Raw genomic sequence first — 19,980 nt, forward strand, 5'->3', positions numbered from 1 at the left:
TTTTCCATTTTGTTTTGCTAGCATTCTGCCGCAAAAATGGGATATCAAAGTTTAAGAAACTTTTCCTGGAGAAAAACCTTAAAATTGAGAACGTTTTATTCATTATCTTCTCTCTTTGAACTAACTAGAAAGAGACTGCCATTTTCTAGAAACAAAACACTAAGGCCAGGCTATGGCACATAGTCGAAAACCACTCCTTAGAGTAAAAAAGGCTGTTTACCATCAGTTATATCTAAATCTAAAAAACATTAGGGGCAAGGAATTCTTTGACCAGATCTAAGGTCGGAGAGTCATGACAATAACTCAGATCAGATGGAAACTTCTCAGGATCAAAAGGAGAAGAGGCAACTCAGTAGACCCACAGGGCTGGTTTCCCATGCTCTAACTTACAATTCGTCCTGTATGTTGTCTGTGAGTTTGAAGAGCTGCTCCTGTCCTTCCGCCTGGCTCTCAGAGTATCGGGGAAGCAGGCCCTGGGGCCCCGTGCAGCAACGCGGTTTCCGAACCCTCTGTGCTTGAGTCCTAGATGGGTAAATGGACAAAAATCCAAGAGGTTAAGTGTGCAGGTTAAAATGATTTCCCTTTCTAAGACAAAAGCACTCTGTAATACCAGACATACTCTACATTTAGTGAACAGAATTAAACGACAGTATTGCCTGTGAATGAATGTACCATGAAATAGTGGTTAAAGACTCTCATCTGAGTTTGAATCTGGCCTCTACTATTTTCTGGCCATGTGATCGTGGGTAAGTTGGTTAACTTCCTTAACCTTCAGTTTCAGTTTTCTCTCTGAAACAGGACGAAGACACCTACCTTACAGGACTGCTGTGAAGACCAAATAAAACAGTGCCCGCCAAGCCTGGTCCTGGCGGATGGTGAGCTGCCCACCAGCGGCGGCTCTCGTTCCTGCGGTTATTACTGTAATAGATTTCCCCAGGTTGCACCCTGTTTATCTAGGCATCTCTTCAGGAGAGCCATCTTTGGATTTGTGATGGGTCTGGAAGAAAATCCTGGGCATTTAGTAAGAACACATCAACCCTTGGGACTTCTTCTAAGATGAGGTCAGTTGCTTGGGCAAAGGGTGAGGGGACATGGTAATCATGCAAGGGGAAGAAGGCCCCCTGGACCTAGACCTGGCCCAGGCCACAGGCTGGGATTCTGCAGCGGCTCTAACTTGGGCCACTCAGCTGTCGGCTGCCCAGAGGAATCTGCTCTGTTATGGCTTTCAGGGTAGGCTGATGTTGTCTTTTCCACACACCATATACAGGGTAATTGGTAAGTACTTTCTGGTGTTTTCCTAGAAACAGGAGTGCACATTTGTCTTGGAAAGGCTGCGCATATTTCAGATGACTGATACGAGCGCACGGGGTCTGTCCTCGGCCTTGTACTTGCTGTACTTTTTATTATTTGTTCCTGGAGCTCACTGAAGCAAAACATCCCTCTCTAGACAGATCTAAAAGAGAGGAGAAGGCTTACACACTGAATCAGCACTTCAGAAGCAGGAACTAACAGTAGGCAGCGCAGAGATTTACTTACGAGGGCAGAAAGTGCCTTGGTGGGCAAGTCAGGTTGGTAATATGGACAGAAACAACCCTAGAAACTTGTCACAGGCCATGCAACAGACCGTGCACAGCTGGGGTAACTGAAAAGTGCTCCCGAATCCAGATCAGCACTCAGTTCAACAGGCTGTGACGACTTCTGAAGGACAGCTCCCTACCTTGGTGAGGTTTGCTATGTGCTGGAAAGACAAAAATCTAGTGATAATTTTACACAAGTTCGGTTATAAGGATGTCTTCAGTACTATCAATTGTACTCTCTCAGGGTAATAGAAAGAGACTGTATAGAAGTTTCAATGATCTGCACTAAGGGAAAGAGTAAAAAACCCATTGTATTTATATCACACACTCACACACCCTGCCAGTTTCAATCCTTCCTTCAAGACGCAGGCTTACAGTTGGCTACTCAGAGCCCAACTATTGACTGAAAGTGGGGAGGGCAGTATAGGGGCTGCCGCTAACCCATCAGCAGAGAAGCTGGACAACTGCTGCCGAAAGGATGATGGTAACCTCTGCAGGCAGGGGCTTAGGGGAAGGAGCCTGGCGTGCCTCTCCAGGTAGCAGAGCTCTGTTCTTATCTCCTTGCCTAGCAAAACACCTGCTGTCATTCCAATCACTGCCTATACAGGCTAATAAAGTATCCTTTCCCCAAGGCAGTCCTGCTGACCTCTCTGCCAGGCTACATGGTAGAAGCCCAAAGGCCTCTCCAAGAGGAATATGGCAGGGTCTGCTTCCTCATCACTTTCAATGTAAGGTTTGATTCAGACTCATCTCAACACATCTTCCCCAATCAACTTGGAGGCCTGCACAGGCTCAAATTCAATATATATCCCAAATCTGACTATTTCGCCATCTCGATCATAACTAACAAATGATTCCTGGATTTGTAATGTATTATCATAGTAGCCTCATAACTTGTTTTCTTTCCTTCCATCCTTGTCCACTCTCCTAATGGCAATGAGAATGGCCCTTTCAAAAAATAAGTTACATTGGCCGGGCGCGGTGGCTCATGCCTGTAATCCCAGCACTTTGGGAGGCCAAGGCGGGCAGATCATGAGGTCAGGAGATCAAGACCATCCTGGCTAACACGGTGAAACCCCGTCTCTACTAAAAATACAAAAAATTAGCTGGGTGTGGTGGCGGGTGGCTGTAGTCCCAGCTACTTGGGAGGCTGAGGCAGGAGAATGGTATGAACCCGGGAGGCAGAGGTTGCAGTGAGCCGAGATCACGCCACTGCACTCCAGCCTGGGTGACAGAGCGAGACTCTGTCTCAAAAAAAAAAAAAAAAAAAAAAAAAAAAAAAAAAAAAAAGATAAGTTACATCAAGTCAGTCATCTGCTCAAAACACATTTGCTTTCCATGCCAGGTGGAGAAACATGTTATTTACTGCTTGGCTCCCATGTGGACTGGAAGCTGCAGGAGAGGGGGAATTTGTTTCATTCACTGCATTCCTGGGATGGAGAACAGTGTCTGGTTTATGGTACAGCAGCAGTCAGGATAAGCTGAATAAACGAGTGAGTGCCTGGTGGCTGGCAGATGGTATAAGGGCCATTAATTGAGCTAAGAAGGAAGGATGACCTGCAAGCTTTGGTGGAGAGTTTGAAGACTAGGGATTTTGAGCACTGAAAGCAAAATCAACATTGAGGCAAAACGTGAACCAGCTAGAACCCCATCTTCCTGACAGAAAGGTCAAGGGTGTGTCTGTCTGCCCCACTGATCAAAACAAAGAAAGGGACATGACGGCAATGTCCTGAAGCTGACACTGATGACAGGCCTTTCCCTTACACGAAGCAGGATTTTCATTAGTACTCAAAGCTGAGGGAAAACATGCTACCAGAAAGGAGAAAACCTGAAGTCCTACATGCCTCTGGTGGATCTGAGGAAGCCAGAGAAGCTGAGGAAAGGCGGCTTGTTTCTGGACCTGAGCTCTTAAAACTTTCATCTCATGGCAGCTCCAGAATAATTGAGAATGGGAGTAAAAGCGCTCACCTTGTTGATCTTCTCATAGGATCAAACAGCTTTTAGTGTAAACAGTTATTTCCTGACTCAGTGGACTCCCTCAGAGTCTTCCCCAGGTTTCAGCGATCCAACCTCACCCCCATTCCCAATACATTATTTTTTAACCTGCAAACTACAAACCCACCAAAACATCAGAGAACACAAAAGCAGAGCGGCTCCCCTAACGACACACACTGACTGTTGTTGTTATGTTTCTTTTCTTGACTGTCTTCACAACAGGCCACAAACTATCTGCCCATTTCCAGGGTTCTTGCCTTTTGATCAAACAGATACCAAGGGCAAGGCTGGATTCAGTGCTCAACACTGCTGACTAGGGGAGCTCACTGTGGCATTCAAGGCTAATTTTTCACATCAACATGGAAGAAAAGACAGATGAGTTCAATTTTACCCTAAAAGGAAACATCTTCTGTTACAGTCTTATGAATACAAGGACTTCCAGAAGGCATACTCTTCCTAGAAGCAGCAAGCTGGATTAAAGGAATTTTTCCCCACTCCCCTATCACCTCATCAATGTCAGTATCTGAAAAACTCTTCTTTCTGCCCCAAAACTCAACTAAAATTTTACCTTCTCAGATCCAAGTCGGTAGGCTGTGAGTAGGGGAGAATATTTACAGTCACTGCATATGAACAAATTTAGTTCCAATCTTAAAGAATTACCAAAATAATGTAAAAAGGCAACAGTAAGCTACTGTTTTCAAACCTCGTAAGCCAGCAAAAAGTTTAAAGGCCACAGTGTGACGACGCTGTTTTGTTCATCTGTTGATGTGGTACGGTACATTCAAGCCGGCCTTTAAAACTAGTATGACCATGTAACGGCAATCCTACATTTGTTCATGCTCGGTGACAGTGTGTCCACTTTTAAGTGACTTTCCTGTATGTTCCAGTAAGCCTATGAGCACCTGGAGGGAAAGGACTCTAGTCCTTTTTTTTTTTTTTCGAGACAGAGTCTCGCTCTGTTGCCCAGGCTGGAGTGCAGTGGTGCGATCTTGGCTCACTGCAAGCTCCGCCTCCCGGGTTCACGTCATTCTCCTGCCTCAGCCTCCCAAGCAGCTGGGACTACAGGCGCCCGCTACCACGCCTGGCTAATATTTTGTATTTTTAGTAGAGATGGGGTTTTACCATGTTAGCCAGGATGGTCTCGATCTCCTGACCTTGTGATCCGCCCGCCTCAGCCTCAAAAAGTGCTGGCATTACAGGCATGAGCCACCGTGCCCGGCCAGTCCTTTTTTTTTTAACTGGACTTTAGGACTGGGCTCATGATTATCCTCAGTTCAAGGCCCACTCTCATCATCAGGCTCTCTTTATTTATTTGAAATAAACATCTGTGAAAGCAAAAAAAAAAAAAAAAAAAAAAAAAAAAAAAAAAAACTCCATTGCTCTATCGTGGACCACAAGTTGGTCTTCTGCCACCCCAAATCCCTGTTTCTCCTTTACCTAAGGCAGGAACTTCCTTCTGAATCTTGTGTTTCTCATTCCTGTGCTTTTTTCATGTAGTCTTACCACATTTCAAAGGACGCTCCATTACATTCTTGTTATGTTCTATGGGTTTTGTTTTGGGCTTTTGAAAAAGGATGTCGCTGTCACATTGCTAAGATTCAGGCCTTCTTTTGTGTGTGGCTATGATTAATTCACCATGTCTCTGCTTTATTAATATTCCATTGTATGACTATCCCATGATATATCCATCTTCCTGTTGATGGCACATAGGTTTTTTCCAGGTTCTGCTATTACAAATGATGCTATTACAAACATTCCTGTACGTGTTCATCCTGGTGAACTTTGAGAATCTATCTAGGGGGAATTTGCTGGCTCACAAGATATAAATGTTCACTTAACAAGATAATCCAAACTGTGTTTGAAGTGGCTGAACCATTTTTACACTCCTGTCAATGAGGCACTTAAGACGCCCTAGTGATCTATACCCAACACTTGGTATTCTCTAGGACTGCACTGTCCAATACATAGCTACCACACATGTGGCTACTGAGCATGTGAAATGTGGCCAGCGTAACTAAAGGACTGAATTTGAAATTTAAATTTTATTTTGGATAGCACTGGTCTAGACTCTTGAATCTTTGCTGCTTGAATGGATATGAAATGGCTTCTTATTGTTTTTTCATTCCCATCTTCTCCTTTCAGCCTATAGCCTACAGCATAGTGGTGTCCAATGAATGAATGAATGAATGAATAAAAAAAAGTGGAATAGCTGTGGATCTTGCCATTGGTGCTAGAGCAGCAAACCAACGTCTAAACGACTCTGGCCCACCACTGTTAGACAGGCCTGCGGCCTCCCTGGTGGCTTTGCTCCTTTCCTCTGACCACCTTTGCTGCTACTTGGACAGGGTCTTGATACCATAATTCTGGGGACAATGGATCACCGAACAAGAGGTGGCCAAAACCCACCCACTCACCTCTCCTAAATCGACAGCATCTCTTATGAACCAACTCAACCTAAGAGTCTGTTCAGTGCACATGCAGCAACTCTGCCTCCACAAACCTTTGTTTGGCCAAAGGTCTGCGGTGTATTTAATTGCTGCCAGCTGGAGCTTGTCGGCCATGTTAAGCCCTCAGCTGCTGCGGTTTATAAATTTCACAGTGTATAGAAAGAAGCAGTCCTTCCAGTCAACCAGCTAATCCAGAATGTCAGCACCAAACCAACTTGAGCTTTGAACTCCATGAAAATGTCAGGGAGTCTGCTGTACGGCATGGAGGACTCTTCCCCCAGGGAAGGGGCTGTGGATACAGTGGCTGATACACTGCAGATATGCATCCAGTGAGGGCAATCAATACAGAGTGTGCCTGCATCTGGCCATTGCTATCTGACATACACCGGAGGCCCAAAACCAATGATCAGAGTAATAACAACTCACGTCTTTTTTAAAAAAATCAACAGTAAATCCAAATAAGGTGACACAGGAAGATCTAGGCAATTCTACTTGGTTGATCTTGCCTTTCAGCCTGAGAGTCAACAGTTAGCCAGGCATTAATTATTCATAGCTTATACGATGAATAACTTATGTCATAGTTCTGTCGGTTAAGACAGATGCTGTGCACACATACACATACCCCTGCACAGCTTAATTTGGTTGAGAGGTCTGTCATGGCCAGTGTCTATCAACCAAGTGATGCTCAAAAACAATCAGTAAGTGAGTAGAAAGTGTATGTCACACATGTGACATTAGCATCATAGAATGTTTATTCAACTGATGGCTGCCATCTTCCTTAAGGGCTGCGTGATGGGTTTGTGCTTGCACTCACTTTATGTATGCGTCCAGGGCTTTTGTTTTAATCAAGTATCTTACTGATATATATTGTGCTCGAGTGTGCACAATTAGACTGAGAACGTAGATCAATCCAGACTACCTCTTACAATACTGGTCATTGATAGCAGTTACAAGATACCAGGGTTCTTGACCAAATGGCCTAATCAAACATTTGTCATTTCTCTAAGAGAAACCCCACAGTCTGTCTAACTAGTACTGTCTGCACTGGAGTAGAAGAATTGGTGAAAAACTCTCTGGTATCCACAGCAGTACAATGTCTGCAAGCCCAAGAAGCCCACCACACATGGGCTGCATCTATCTCGGACCTGTAGCTCCCACCACACATGGGCTGCATCTATCTCGGACCTGTAGCTCCCACCATGCCGTGGGCTGCATCTATCTCGGACCTGTAGCTCCCATCATGCTATATGCTGCATCTAACCTCTGACTTGTAGCTCCCTCCTCTTGGCCACATGCATCTACTTCTAAAGACAAAGTGGAAAAGCATTTCTTCTCCATAAACAGATTTTACTCCTTTCCGTGCAAATTGTAATCTGAGAATCCTCTACTAGAGGATGAAAATTTCTAAACTTTGGCTCTGTTTACATGAGAAATTCTTCCCCATAGTTTCAAGAGAAACAGAAATACACCTTCTAGAACCCACTCAAAGATAGTATTCAATCCGTAGGTTGGGACAATTTGGATTTTGGACACATGGAAAATAGGTTGGGCAGAAAGAAACCTTATGTTAGTGGAGATTCGTTCTTATATGGAATTACTGACTGAGAATCCAAACTAGGGTAGCCAGAAAAACGAGCCAACTTAGAGCCCTGCAAATGGTTTGTGCCTGCCTCCTCCAGTCCCCTATTCAACCAACCTTTCCTGAACTATCATATGCAGAGGCCAGCGCTAGGCCCTGAGGAAGACTGGGATGGAAGTATCCAGGGAGCTTATAGCAATGAGAACATAGCAGGGGAGCACTAGGAGAGATAGGGAGCACTGGAGTAGGCAGCGTAATATAATGGCTGAGAGGATCGGCTCTGGAGCCAGGCTGCCCAGTGGGTTTGAATCCCAGCTCCACTCCGTAGGAACTGCAACCACGGGGAAATTATGTGACTTCCTGGAGTGATGGTTTTCTCATCTCATACAATGGGGGTAATAATGGGTTGTTGTGAGGAGTAGATAATACATGTACAGTGCTTAGAACAGAGCCCAGTACATAATAGGCACTCGATAAAATGGTACCTATTCTTTTTATTAGTGCATTATTTAGAGTGCCATGGGTGCACACGAGGAACCCTAGTTGAGGTGTCTGGAATCTAAGATGTGTTAGGGTGCAACATTCAACCTCTTGTACTTAGTTTTCCTATGGGGGAGGCTCACGGCTTCAAATTCAAGTATTTTCCTTTCCCCTTTGCTTTCTTGTTAACATTCTACTTACCTCTCCCCAGGGTTCTCAAGTCATACGTGTATAACACACAGAAAATCCCATGTTGTACTACTGCCATTGAAAATGTGAGAAAGATGTTGATTCAAGAAATCATTGGAAATCATATTAATATTGCTAAGTTTTTAGCAATTTGACATCCAGCAGCAGGGACGACATTTCCTGGGCTGGGTTTTCTCCCATCAGTGGGATTCACACCTGACTTGTTTATAGGGGTCAAGGCTTCCCATAATTTAACACATGTTTTGGGGACTCCATGACACTGCAACTGTGACAGCTGGTAGGACTAATGCCAACAGATATGCCTATTGGGATTTAAACTCTAAGACAAAAATACTCCAGATTTTTTTTTTCTTAGTCAACTGCCTCAGGGGTGAGACTACCTGTTAATGGCTGGGTGGGGAGGGGCAGAGTTACTTTATAAAGAATTCCAATAAAGTAGATCATGTTATAGTAAGAATGGAGCCTAAAAGGCTTGGATTTCTTAAAAGGCCATAATTTTTGCATGCATTCTGGGTTTGCTTTGCTTTTACAAAATAGTAGACAACCTATAAAGTGGTTTGCAACTTTCAACATCATGGAAGAACAAGGCACTTTACAAATGTAAGCTTCCTTTGTGTTCTAAGTAGAACATTCTGAGTCAGAGAGTGTAGTGCTTATTGGACTCTCTCAAGCCATTATCAAATTCCTTGCTAACCTGTCACCTCTAATGCCAATCCCAAGATATTTCACATGAACTGAAATACACAATCTCTGGTAAGCTTTATTTTGTGGCTATTAAGTACAAATGCTAATAACAAGCTGATTACATTATAAATCAGATATTTTCACTACCTTTTTTTTGGTTCAAATGATTTTCCTGCCTTAGCTTCAGAAAGTGCTGGGATTGCAGGTGTGGGCCACCGCGCCCAGCCCACTATTTTCAGATTGATTTCTGGTAAATGATTACATAATCTCTTTCTTTTAATGTTTATATTATCTACCTTCTCCCAAAGTTGACCTCTTTTAAGAGAAGAGATGAAATTTAAGAACAAGGTAGTATAAAGGAACAAACATAGACCGAAAAAAGACAAACACAGGCTGAAATCCCAGTCACTTATTAGCTGAAGTGACACTGAAGAAGTTACTAGATTGTTCTTAGCCTCAGTTTCCTCATCAATAGGTGAGAACTTAATACCTACTTGGTTGATAATGTTGAGATAAAATATGAAGAATGTGTAGCATAGTGCCTGGCACATAGTAGGTACTTGTAAAACTTAATCATCTTCCCCCTTTTCCTACCTTTATTCAGAATTATTGGGTGTCAAGTCCATTTAAAACACCAAAATGCAAAACTGCAGTATTGAAAATTTTATCTTGACAGATCACCCTGGGGGACAAGTTTTCCTGAGTCTGTCTGAATGACTCATTAGAGCACATCACATGTTGGCTACAGAGGTGTTTTCTAAAGAAATGACTGCTTAAAGCGTTTATTCACCTGACCCACTTCCCATCCATATCCTATTGCCTGACAGAGCTTTTTAAAAAGAGCTAGAGTGAATCAAACTAGCAGCTCAATGAATTCTATCAGATACCAAATTCTTAGCATTGAAATTAACGAAGTTTTAGAAAAGTGCCATTAATAAAAGAGCAGGCGCTTTCAAAAAAAAATTTCAGGGGGTAAAACACTTTCTGCAAATGAAGTTTGTAACACAATCTTAGTACGTACAACCGCTGACAATGAAGCTGCCTTGAGTGAAGTGGGGGAGGCGTGTGTCCTGTCACCTCTCCCCTGGCAAGTCCTGAAACCCCTCCCCGAGGGCCTCTTCCGATGACCAAAGCCAAGCAGATATGAGCATGCTCCAGCCCCCAGAGGGGACCTGCTTTGCGATTTGTTTGCTCTTTTTTTTTTTTTTTTTTTGAGATGTAATCTCGCTCTGTCGCCCAGGCTGGAGTGCAGTGGTACGATCTCGGCTCTCTGCAACCCCCGCCTCCTGGGTTCAAGCAATTCTGCCTCAGCCTCCCGAGTAGCTGGGATTATAGGTATGCAGCACCATGCCCAGCTAATTTTTTTATATTTTTAGTGGAGATGGCGTTTCACCATATTGGCCAGGCTGGTCTCGAACTCCTGACCTTGTGATCCGCCCGCCTCAGCCTTCCAAAGTGCTGGGATTACAGGCGTGAGCCACTGTGCCTGGCCCGATTTGTTTGCTTTTTCAAGACCGCCTGTTCACTCAGCCTGGAGGTTTTAAATCTCCTTCTACTGTCAAACAGAGACTATGGAGGAGGGTGAAGAGGAAAAGAAAGCGGCCACAGGAGCAGCTGCTTCAAAAAGTGCTAGGGACATGGAAATTAACAACTCACAAGAATGAAAACCAGTCACCACACTCATGGGTTTTTAAAGAGAATCTGTTTCAGGCCCTGCAGTTAAGACTTCAGGTGGCAGAGGGAGAAACTGAGGCTCTCGGGAGGGTCTCAGGGAAACCAGTGACATGCTCTCCTTCCAGCCACTCATCTCTTCCAGGGAGGGGGATTCTTCTGAACCCAAGCCACCACCTGGAAACACAGGTGTTGAGGGAAGCCATGCGGAACCAGGGATTCTTGTCTCTTCTAAGCATGGTCGCACCTCAGCACTCAGAACAGTGCCACGTGCTGAGAGGGTGCTCAAGACATATGTGATAAAGGAGCAGGCCAGGACCACAAGACTGAGAACTGGGTGCAGGGGAGCCAGAGCTGCTGCTTCCAAAGCCCAGGGGGTGAAGAAGCGGCAGTGCGCAGTGGACCTCCTCCTCCGAATCTGAGCCAGAGAAAGGCAGGGCGTTGGTAACAACTCAAGAACTCAAGAACCCCTGGAGTATAGGAATGCTGATCATTCCAACATGGGGGTGGGGGGACACTAGAAAGTTACTGACCTGGGTCACATTCACCCAGAGGGTAACTGTAGAGCTGCCTGGTGGCCTCAGGGGAACGTGCACCGTCTGCACTTTTCCAGGAAGGAAAAGAACAGTGGGGCTTGGAACCCTGGTCGCTCCTCAGGGGCCTGGCTCCCTGTAGATAGTTGACACTCAGCACTTAAACAGCTCAGAGCTGTCTGACCAAGGGATCAGGTCACCGCACTAGCTCACATTCCCCAGGAGAACTCTCTTCAAAGGATTTTTACAATATGGCTCTCATTATTTCGGACCCAAGTTTTAGGTTCTTTAGAACTAGACACAGGAAAGAAGCAACCAATCAGGCACTCCTCCTCATCTTCCTCCCAACCAGCTGGTGCTTCTTACTGTTCGCCCTCAAATGTAACCTACGGCTGAGCGTTCTCAGAAGCCAGGGCCACCTCTAGCTAGATGTGCCCCTCTAGAAGCAAGAGATGGCACCTTCTCCTTGAACTTGTGTCAAACTGGCCTGGCCCATCATTCCGATGCCCTCAAGAGTATCCTGGATTTTTAGGCAAAGGAAGAGGTTTCTTTGTTCCGCCTCTTGCCACAGCGCCTGGATGTAAAGCCACAGCAGGCACGAGGCAAGAACATCTACGTGTCTGAGTGGGGACTGGGTTCAACGGCGTCCTTTCTCTGTGAACAGGAAAGGAGGCAGGACATGAGCTGGCATGGCAGCTCAGTGCTGCCCTTCAGTGCCTCTACAAGGGGTACATTTCTGCCTGCTGCTGCGATGGTCAACCTGGTAACAAAAGATTCTTCTTTATTTGGTGATAAGAAGGTCAAGCTGCCTTTTAATGAAGTGCCGCCAGTGTTAACATGAATTGGACTGACTGTCATAGTCCATCAACCCTTGGCAAACTGGTTTGTTTGGTCTGGACAGCAAACAACATTCCACACTACTGGATTTTTTCTCCCAGATCCCCTGCGGCCCCACCCCCACCCCCTACAACCTTTTTAAAAATTACAATCTGTTCTGATGTCTCAAGTTACATTCTGTAAATAATAAGCAACACTGATGAAATGCAAAAAGCTGAAAATTTGTAAGCAGAAAGATCTGCAGTATGTCCCACATCTGTGTCACATTAAACATGCACTCAACGGATTTGCTGATTCCTACCTAATCAGTACACAGGGTGATGCGGGCCAGAAGGGCTCTTGCACTGTATGACACGGCAGGTCCAAGGGCCACCAAATGCAGGCAAGGAAGGCCAGGAGCTGGCATCCTAAGGTAGAGATGCCAAGACCACCGGGCAGACAACTCTGGGCTGGCCACCCTGCCTGTTTCAGTTTGCGTGCATTGCAAGCTGGTGGGTCACTGCTGCGGTCAGGTCAGGAGAGAACAGCTGCTCAGAACCCTCTTCACAGTCCTCAATGTTGCTGAAGCTGGGCCCATGCGGTTAAACTAAATAACATGTTTTAACGACAAAATGTCTCATTTGAAACAGTTGGCTCCCCATACATTTCAATGACTACGAAAATAAAAATAGAATTGAAGTAAACCAGTTCAAGTCCGTGTGGTTAAACATTTAGAAGATACTAGAGGTGAGAGTTGCTATGCCACGCCAGATAAAATTTGATCCACCTTTTTTATCCCAAGCATTTTACGTACACAAAGACGCACACACACACGTGTGTGTGTGTACACGTGCACATGCACTCATATTCCCATTTTTAAAAAACTGGCAGAACATAAGAGAGGAACTGGCAAGTTCTAAACTTGTGGCATCACACTGAGTCCCTGAATGATTATGAGGCTCCATATTGGAAAAAAAAGAAGATTCAGATTCAACAAAAAGGAGCACGTAACCCTCCGAGGATACTCCGTAAAAAACTCTATGTGTTACCAACACCTCCTCAACCAGCTCTTTCATCTGTACTTTCCCATCAATCTTAGGTTAGAAGAAACCAGGACTGAGACTGCTGGGCCACCAAGGTCCACGCTATGTCTCTACAGCAGCACTGACTGAGTGCTGACTGTGTACTGGACACCCCAAGCCTCCCAACATTCGTATGAGCAAGTATCTTACTAGTATTTCATTTTATGGATGAGGAAGATCTTGGGTCTTTCTGACTCTTCATGTACTTGGTCAACTTACTGAATGGTGTGATTTTAATGAAAATCTCTTTAATACGTATTCTGAGTCCATCACTATGTGAGGCATTCTGGACATCCTTGAGGAATACCAAAAAAGGCAGTAACAACAAACTCACAATTCAATTGGGAGGATAAGATCTACATCCTTGAAATGATTCTGTAGGAAACCTAGCCCATGTATCAACAATGAAAGAGTGAAGGTAAGTGGGAATGCTGGGGAGGTCTGGCACTATATGCTACAGAGGGCAGAATGGGCTTCCTGGGAAGGCCTGGCCCAAGCAGGGCCCTGCCTCAAGGCACAGCAGGATTTTTACTAATACAAGGATGTACGGCATCAGTACTAATTGGTCACGTTTTACAACAGGAACCGGTGGAAAGAAATACTAAGAAATAGGAGGAAACAAAAATAAAAGCCATTTAATAGGCCACACCACATATAATCCAAAAACATCTGGCTGAAGCCTCACTTTTTTTTCTTTTTGAGACGGAGTCTCGTTCTGTCACCCAGGCTGGAGTGCACTGGCGTGATCTCGGCTCACTGCAACCTCTGCATCCCAGGTTCAAGTGATTCTCTTGCCTCAGCCTCCTGAGTAGCTGGGATTACAGATGTGCGCCACTACGTCCAGCTAATTTTTGCATTTTTAACAGAGATGGGGTTTCACCATGTTGGTCAGGCTGGTCTTGAACTCCTGACCTCGTGATCCACTCGCCTCAGCCTCCCAAAGTGCTAGGATTACAGGTGTGAGCCACCGCGCCCAGCTGAAGCCTCATTCTTAATGCCAAAGCAATTCCTAAAGAACTGTAGGCACAGCGATGGTCTTTAATTATAAAGTCACTATGCAGATTCTAACTTACAGGAATGGAATTCACCAAGAGACCGATATAAACTTTGTCAATATCTGGAAGAAAGATATGTACTTACATGGATGACAAACTGGCTAAATGACAACTGTTGGAAGGGTTAGACCAACACTGGATAAGAATTTTAACAAAACACACACTAAAAAGACAAACTCTGACCTTAACGGGTTTAAAAAGGATTGAAGCAAAGAATACGCAGTGTAATTCACAAAACAAGCAAAATCCAAATGGCCAACTGAAATACGAAAAGATGTTTCAATGCTTCTAATTCTCAAAGAAATGCAAGTAGTAACACAGATACTCACTCTTTCAGATTGGCAAAGACTTAAAAGAGTAACAATGCCTGGTTCTGAGTACAGTATCTGGCACACTGCAGCTACTTCATAAAATTCTTGACTGAATTCTGAATGAATGAATAGCCAGAGCTGGTACACGGCTGGAGGAGTCAGTCCTCTCACACACTGTGGGTGGGAGTAAAATCGTTTCAACTCCCTAGAAGGCAATTTGCAATGTGTTTCTTTTTTTTTTTTTTTTTTTTTTTTGAGACGGAGTCTCGCTCTGTCGCCCAGGCTGGAGTGCAGTGGCCGGATCTCAGCTCACTGCAAGCTCCGCCTCCCGGGTTTACGCCATTCTCCTGCCTCAGCCTCCCAAGTAGCTGGGACTACAGGCACCCGCCAACTCGCCCGGCTAGTTTTTTGTATTTTTTAGTAGAGACGGGGTTTCGCCGTGTTAGCCAGGATGGTCTCAATCTCCTGACCTCGCGATCCACCCGTCTCGGCCTCCCAAAGTGCTGGGATTACAGGCTTGAGCCACCGCGCCCGGCCTGCAATGTGTTTCAAAGCAGAAAATATACACACCCTTAAATCCAGCAATCATATTTTTAGGACTTTAGCCTAAGGAGCGAATTACACAAGTAAGATGGGATATATGTAGAGGATGCTTATAATAGCAAAAAATTAAAAACATCCATCAATAGGGGACTAGTTAAGTACCTTACGGAATATTTGTATTATAATATTATGTAAATGTTAAAAATGATTTTTGGAATGGAAAGATGTTCTAGAGCATCCATCATATGTTGATGTTGGACATCAACATATGTACTCCCATTCATGTCAAATCATATATACGTACACACTAGTGTATATACACATATGTACCCATAGAGATATCTGGCGGGGTTGCCATTATTAATCTCTTAGTGCTTGTCAATGCCCAGGAAGAGTAAGTCCTTTTTATTTTCTTTGAAGTGGGAATAATAGTACTCATCACATTCTTTTTGTAAGGATTAAAGAGATAATTCATGCAAAGTCTCTGGAGCAGTGTCCATACACTCTAAGAGCTCATATATTGTATTTTCAGAAGTTTACATTTGTACATTTTTTAACTTACACAATCAAACTTTTTAAAAAAGATGATTCAGAGAGCATTCAGGCACAAACGCCAAAATGTCTAAGATGCATTTAAAATCAAAGCATGAAGAGTGCAAATTTCTATCATCATATACCGCATACAGCACAGGTTGGGTGCAGACTAGGAAAGAAGGCGTCAGAATGGCCAGGCTCAGTCAGGAATGGCTTTCTTCTGGATAAGGGGAGGCTGGGTGGAGTTTCTCAAGAGTAAAGGGCCATGAGTTGACCATTACTATCTATGCCTCTTCTCCCAAGATTGGGAGGCAAAGTCCTGTACTATCCTAGCTGGTGGTGAACAGGGCTGTGAATGTTGCTTTGTTAACCCAAGGGTCATCTGCAGGTCTCCTTCCTAGCCTGCCTGACTTACTTCTCCAGCACGGTCTTGCTTTCTGACCCTGAACAGCAGGAGGGCGGGCTTCTCTTGCTTGTAGTAACCAGCCGGCTTGGAGCAGCATGCTCTAACTGCAGAGCAGGAAGTGCTGGCTGGTCCCAAAGGGACCCAGGCGCTCAGCACTCTCCCTAAAGTGCCATGAAGCAAGACACAGTTTGCAGATAGGGGCACTCAATGAATGGGCAAAGGCAAAAGCCCTCTGCCTTCTTGCTTGCCCGAAATTCCCTTCCGGCCAATACAAGGAGAGAGAACATCTGGAACTGGTTTTGAGGCTCCCCAGCTGCAGAGCCACTAGAGTGAAGGGGTTTACAGACTGTCCTTTCTGATTCTCATCAGGGTGAACTACAGCCTAGAAGACAAGCTTGTTCAGAGACCAAATCAAATTTGCTTTGAAATGTTCTCCTTTCCCCATCCCCCTTGAAAGCAGAATTAATGATCCAGGTGGTGGGAAATCAAAAAATAAAAGAGAAGGACTTGGGGTCACCTCAGGTGCATTTCTGTGCCTTCATAAAAATCAGATATACCCCTTCGGTCAGAGTTGACACCAAACCTTCAGAGCACTTGTCCTTCTAGGAAATAAGAACCAACAAGACTGAATCCATTTGAACTCCTGGACTGTGGGGCTTGCCTCTACAAGCCTAGAAATCAATGTATATAAAATGTGTTAGAACTTGTTGGAAGCCAGTGGGGAAAGAGGCTAGACCCTTTCAGGTCGGGGGAGGGGTTGGGCATGGTGGGGAAAGACCCACCTGGTGACAGCCATGGCTCACACTCCACTATGTGCCTTTTCTACTTGGCCCCGTTAGGTACTGGGATGCAGACTTGCAAGCAGGACAAACTGGTAAGCAGCAGGCCCCGGGCCCCTGCCTGGGCTTCACTGTGCCTCTGGGAAAAGCAGGTGCAGCCACGAGTCAGCCAGTGCAGAGGCAATAGCACCACTTCCTACCATGCTTCTCCCAGCAACACAAAGCCTGTGCTCTAGACTTTCCTCCAACTGAGGGTTTATTTCTCCCTCTGGACCTGGGGGCAAAAGGTAGACAGAGAGGACAGGCGCCTGTGTCTTCCAAAGACCAAGTTCCTTGGGGTGGAGAGAAGCAAGCAGGCCTGGGGCAAACTTGAAGTTGACAAAGGAGAGTGAGTCACACAGAAGGCAGGAAATGAGTCTTCAGTTACTGCTCTTCATTGCTCCCTTTCCAAAGGATTGCTCAGATCCAAGAAGCTGAGACCAGACTTCCTTCTGCATGTTACATAAAGCACTGGGAACCTTCTAGTTAGTGCCCTCTTTGTCTTGAGATTTTTGCAGATAAGAATTTCCATAAATCCCAGTTAGTCAATCATCTGGCTACCTCATGGCATTTTCAGGTGCTGTTAAACAGAACCAGAAAATTTCAAAAGAGCAGCAGAATTTTTTTAATACAATTTAACCTTAAATACGTGATAAGGAGAACCCTCAAACAGGTACTCCATTTAAAGTCAGCCAATACCAATGTTTGCTGAACTTCAGGATTAGGAATCATGTATTGGAATCCAGATCGTAAGTTAGCTCCATCCCGGGACTCACTACCAGAGCCAATTTCTAGGTTTTTAAAGCACTTTGACCACGGAAGCGTAACACAATCCAACAATCTCTGGGTTGGCCAGCCCTTTAGTCTCTTCTCCTACCTCTAGAAAGCTTTTGTCCAGGATCCGCAGCACCTAAATAAACAGAAGTTCTCCCAGGCCTCCAAAAGCAGACGGCTATGACAAACTGCACACATGCCCCTGGGACAGTCTACTGCGGAGGCTTCCTGTACTGTGTACCAGCTGGAGTTCCCAGGTTCCTCCTGGTGAAGATGGTCTTGGCTGCATGGTAGAGCGAAGATGGGATGGAGCAGAGAAGTGTCACTGCTATTTTGTGACAAACTGGCACACTGTGAACTTGGAAGGCTGCAGTAGTTCATCACTTAGGGAATGGAATGGGGTAGACAGGGGTGGACTGGGGACAGCACAGCTCCTGGGCACAAAGCTTAGTGACCTGCTTCTCCAGGCACTGGCACTAAAAGGCCAGGGTCTCTTCATGCTCAGGCCCACGGCTGTTTGGCCCAAAGAAGCCCTTGAATATGAGCCCTTCCAAACTTCCCAGCTACAGTATATCCCTCACACTGTCTCTGTGTTAAGCTGGTGGGCTGAGGGAATTTGATACATACCCTTCGTTCACATTGTGGGATCCAAATTTTATAGTACCTCCCCTCCAAGTGAACTGGGGTCTTTGTACAAATCTTCTTGGCTATAGGCAGATATTCAACTCCTACCCTTCATATCCAAGAATCAAAAGGAAGTAGACCCAACACTTGGTCAGATGCTTTGGATTGAAATCATAGGTCTTTTGACATCAGGGAACGAGAGATGGCCCAGAAGCAGCAGAGACATTAGGAGCATGTACTCTGTGTTCAGTTGGCCAGGGTCCACATTCTAGTTCCCTTCCTTACTACCTTTGAGATCTTAGACAAGTTACGTATCCCCCGTGTACCTCAACTTTCCCATCTGTACAGTGGGGAAAGTATAGCACCCACCTCACAGGGTGGTTGTGAGGACTGAATACTAATGACAGTGATACCGTAAAAGCTAGTCAATGTTTTGGATCACTTTCTGCAGCACTGTCATCCCAAGCAGGTGTCCACCTAAGAGGCATTGTCCATTGCAGACAAGCAGCAATCTGGAAGTGACAGACACAGATGTCTTCCTGGACACCATGGACAAAGCAGATGCAGGTCCCGAGTTTGGCCAAAGAACGTGACTGGCTGATGGACAGGACTAAACTACCCCTTCACCCACTTTCTTCCTCTTGTCCTTTGAACACAGGCAGCCTTTTCTTTCTGACTACACTTATGCCTAATCCTTGCCTGTCTGCCCATTTCCTCAATGCAGTGCCCACTGTAAGAACCCAGGCCACTCCAGGCCTTGCTGTGACAACGTGCCTATTTCCACATGCCCTCCCTATCGAAGGCACAGAGTATCCAAGGGACCACCGGCCTCGGACAGTGAGAACTCTGAGCTCACAGGCCACTCCGTGGGGCGGCCTTTCACCTACTCTGTTTTAGCACCTGGGCTTAGCTGTGGAAGGCCAGAAAGCAAGGCTATTAACAGCTTTTGAGGTGGTGGGGAAGGAAAATGGCATCATCCCGAGCTTGACAAGAGTGCTCCACGGCCGGCATCTGACCCACCTCTGCCACCGATGCGGCCTCCTTGGAGACGGGCAGGTTTCCTGTGGTGTCAGCCCCGTTTCCTCCAGCAACATTATACTGCAAACAGAGAGCTACTCTGAAGAAAGCACTAGGGTGTCCCGTTTCTGGCCGGGGGGAGGGAGGCAGACTGCTTTGCTTCTCCAGAGAGAAACATCACCGTGCCTTGACCTTCTCTAGACAGCGTTTCTTCCTGTCCCCAGTCCTGAAAAGCTGTTTGAAGAAAAGAAACGTGCAGGCTTTCCTTTATGACCTCAGATGGGCAAGTTCTGAATGGCAGCTGGGTCTATTACATGCAGTGTGAGAGGGTTAAACAGGACAGCCTCGACTCTTTATAAACTTTTGCCCTGTGGATATGCACTCATTGGCGGCAGTACAAGACTCGAGCTGTATTACACGCCTTAACGATATGGTTCAACTGTCGGTCAGGCTTGGGCCTGGCACTGGGCCAGACCGCAATCAATGGGACACAGAACCTCCCCCTTTCAGATCATCACGAAGGCTCATATTATCTCCTTTTCGTCGTGCTGGTTAAATTTATGGAGCAGAACCCTGAAGCCGCATTCCTCGGCCTGGGCCGGCCCACGCGGCACTCCCTCCCTTTGTTCGGTACTGTAAGCCAGCCGTGCTTCGGAGGACTGCAGGGTTGTTAGTTCAGGCACTGACTGTTTGCTCATGACTGAAGTGAAAGGAGTTCAGGGGAAGGGCAAAAGGACAGCCCAAGTGTAAAACCCCATCCCAGCAGGCCCTGGGCCCCTATATATAGGCCCCGAGTTGCTCCTGAATGTCACATTTCACTTTGT

At 45.6% G+C, this 19,980-nt stretch overlaps 1 protein-coding gene across 6 annotated transcripts in view; it reads right to left on the bottom strand.

Moving 5' to 3' along the window:
- VPS13D (vacuolar protein sorting 13 homolog D) overlaps positions 1–19,980 on the bottom strand; it is a 294,906-nt gene that overhangs the window by 14,461 nt on the left and 260,465 nt on the right. For all 6 annotated transcript variants that reach the window (XR_004060385.1, XM_030942225.1, XM_030942226.1 and 3 more), the window contains one exon: positions 391–522. Coding sequence is in view for 5 of the 6 variants with exons in the window: in XM_030942225.1 (XP_030798085.1) it covers positions 391–522 (132 nt within the window). In the remaining variant the exon portion in view is untranslated. The remainder of the gene's footprint in view (positions 1–390; positions 523–19,980) is intronic.

Source organism: Rhinopithecus roxellana, chromosome 12 (assembly GCF_007565055.1).
Source record: "Rhinopithecus roxellana isolate Shanxi Qingling chromosome 12, ASM756505v1, whole genome shotgun sequence".
In the NCBI taxonomy this organism is placed as follows: Eukaryota; Metazoa; Chordata; class Mammalia; order Primates; family Cercopithecidae; genus Rhinopithecus; species Rhinopithecus roxellana.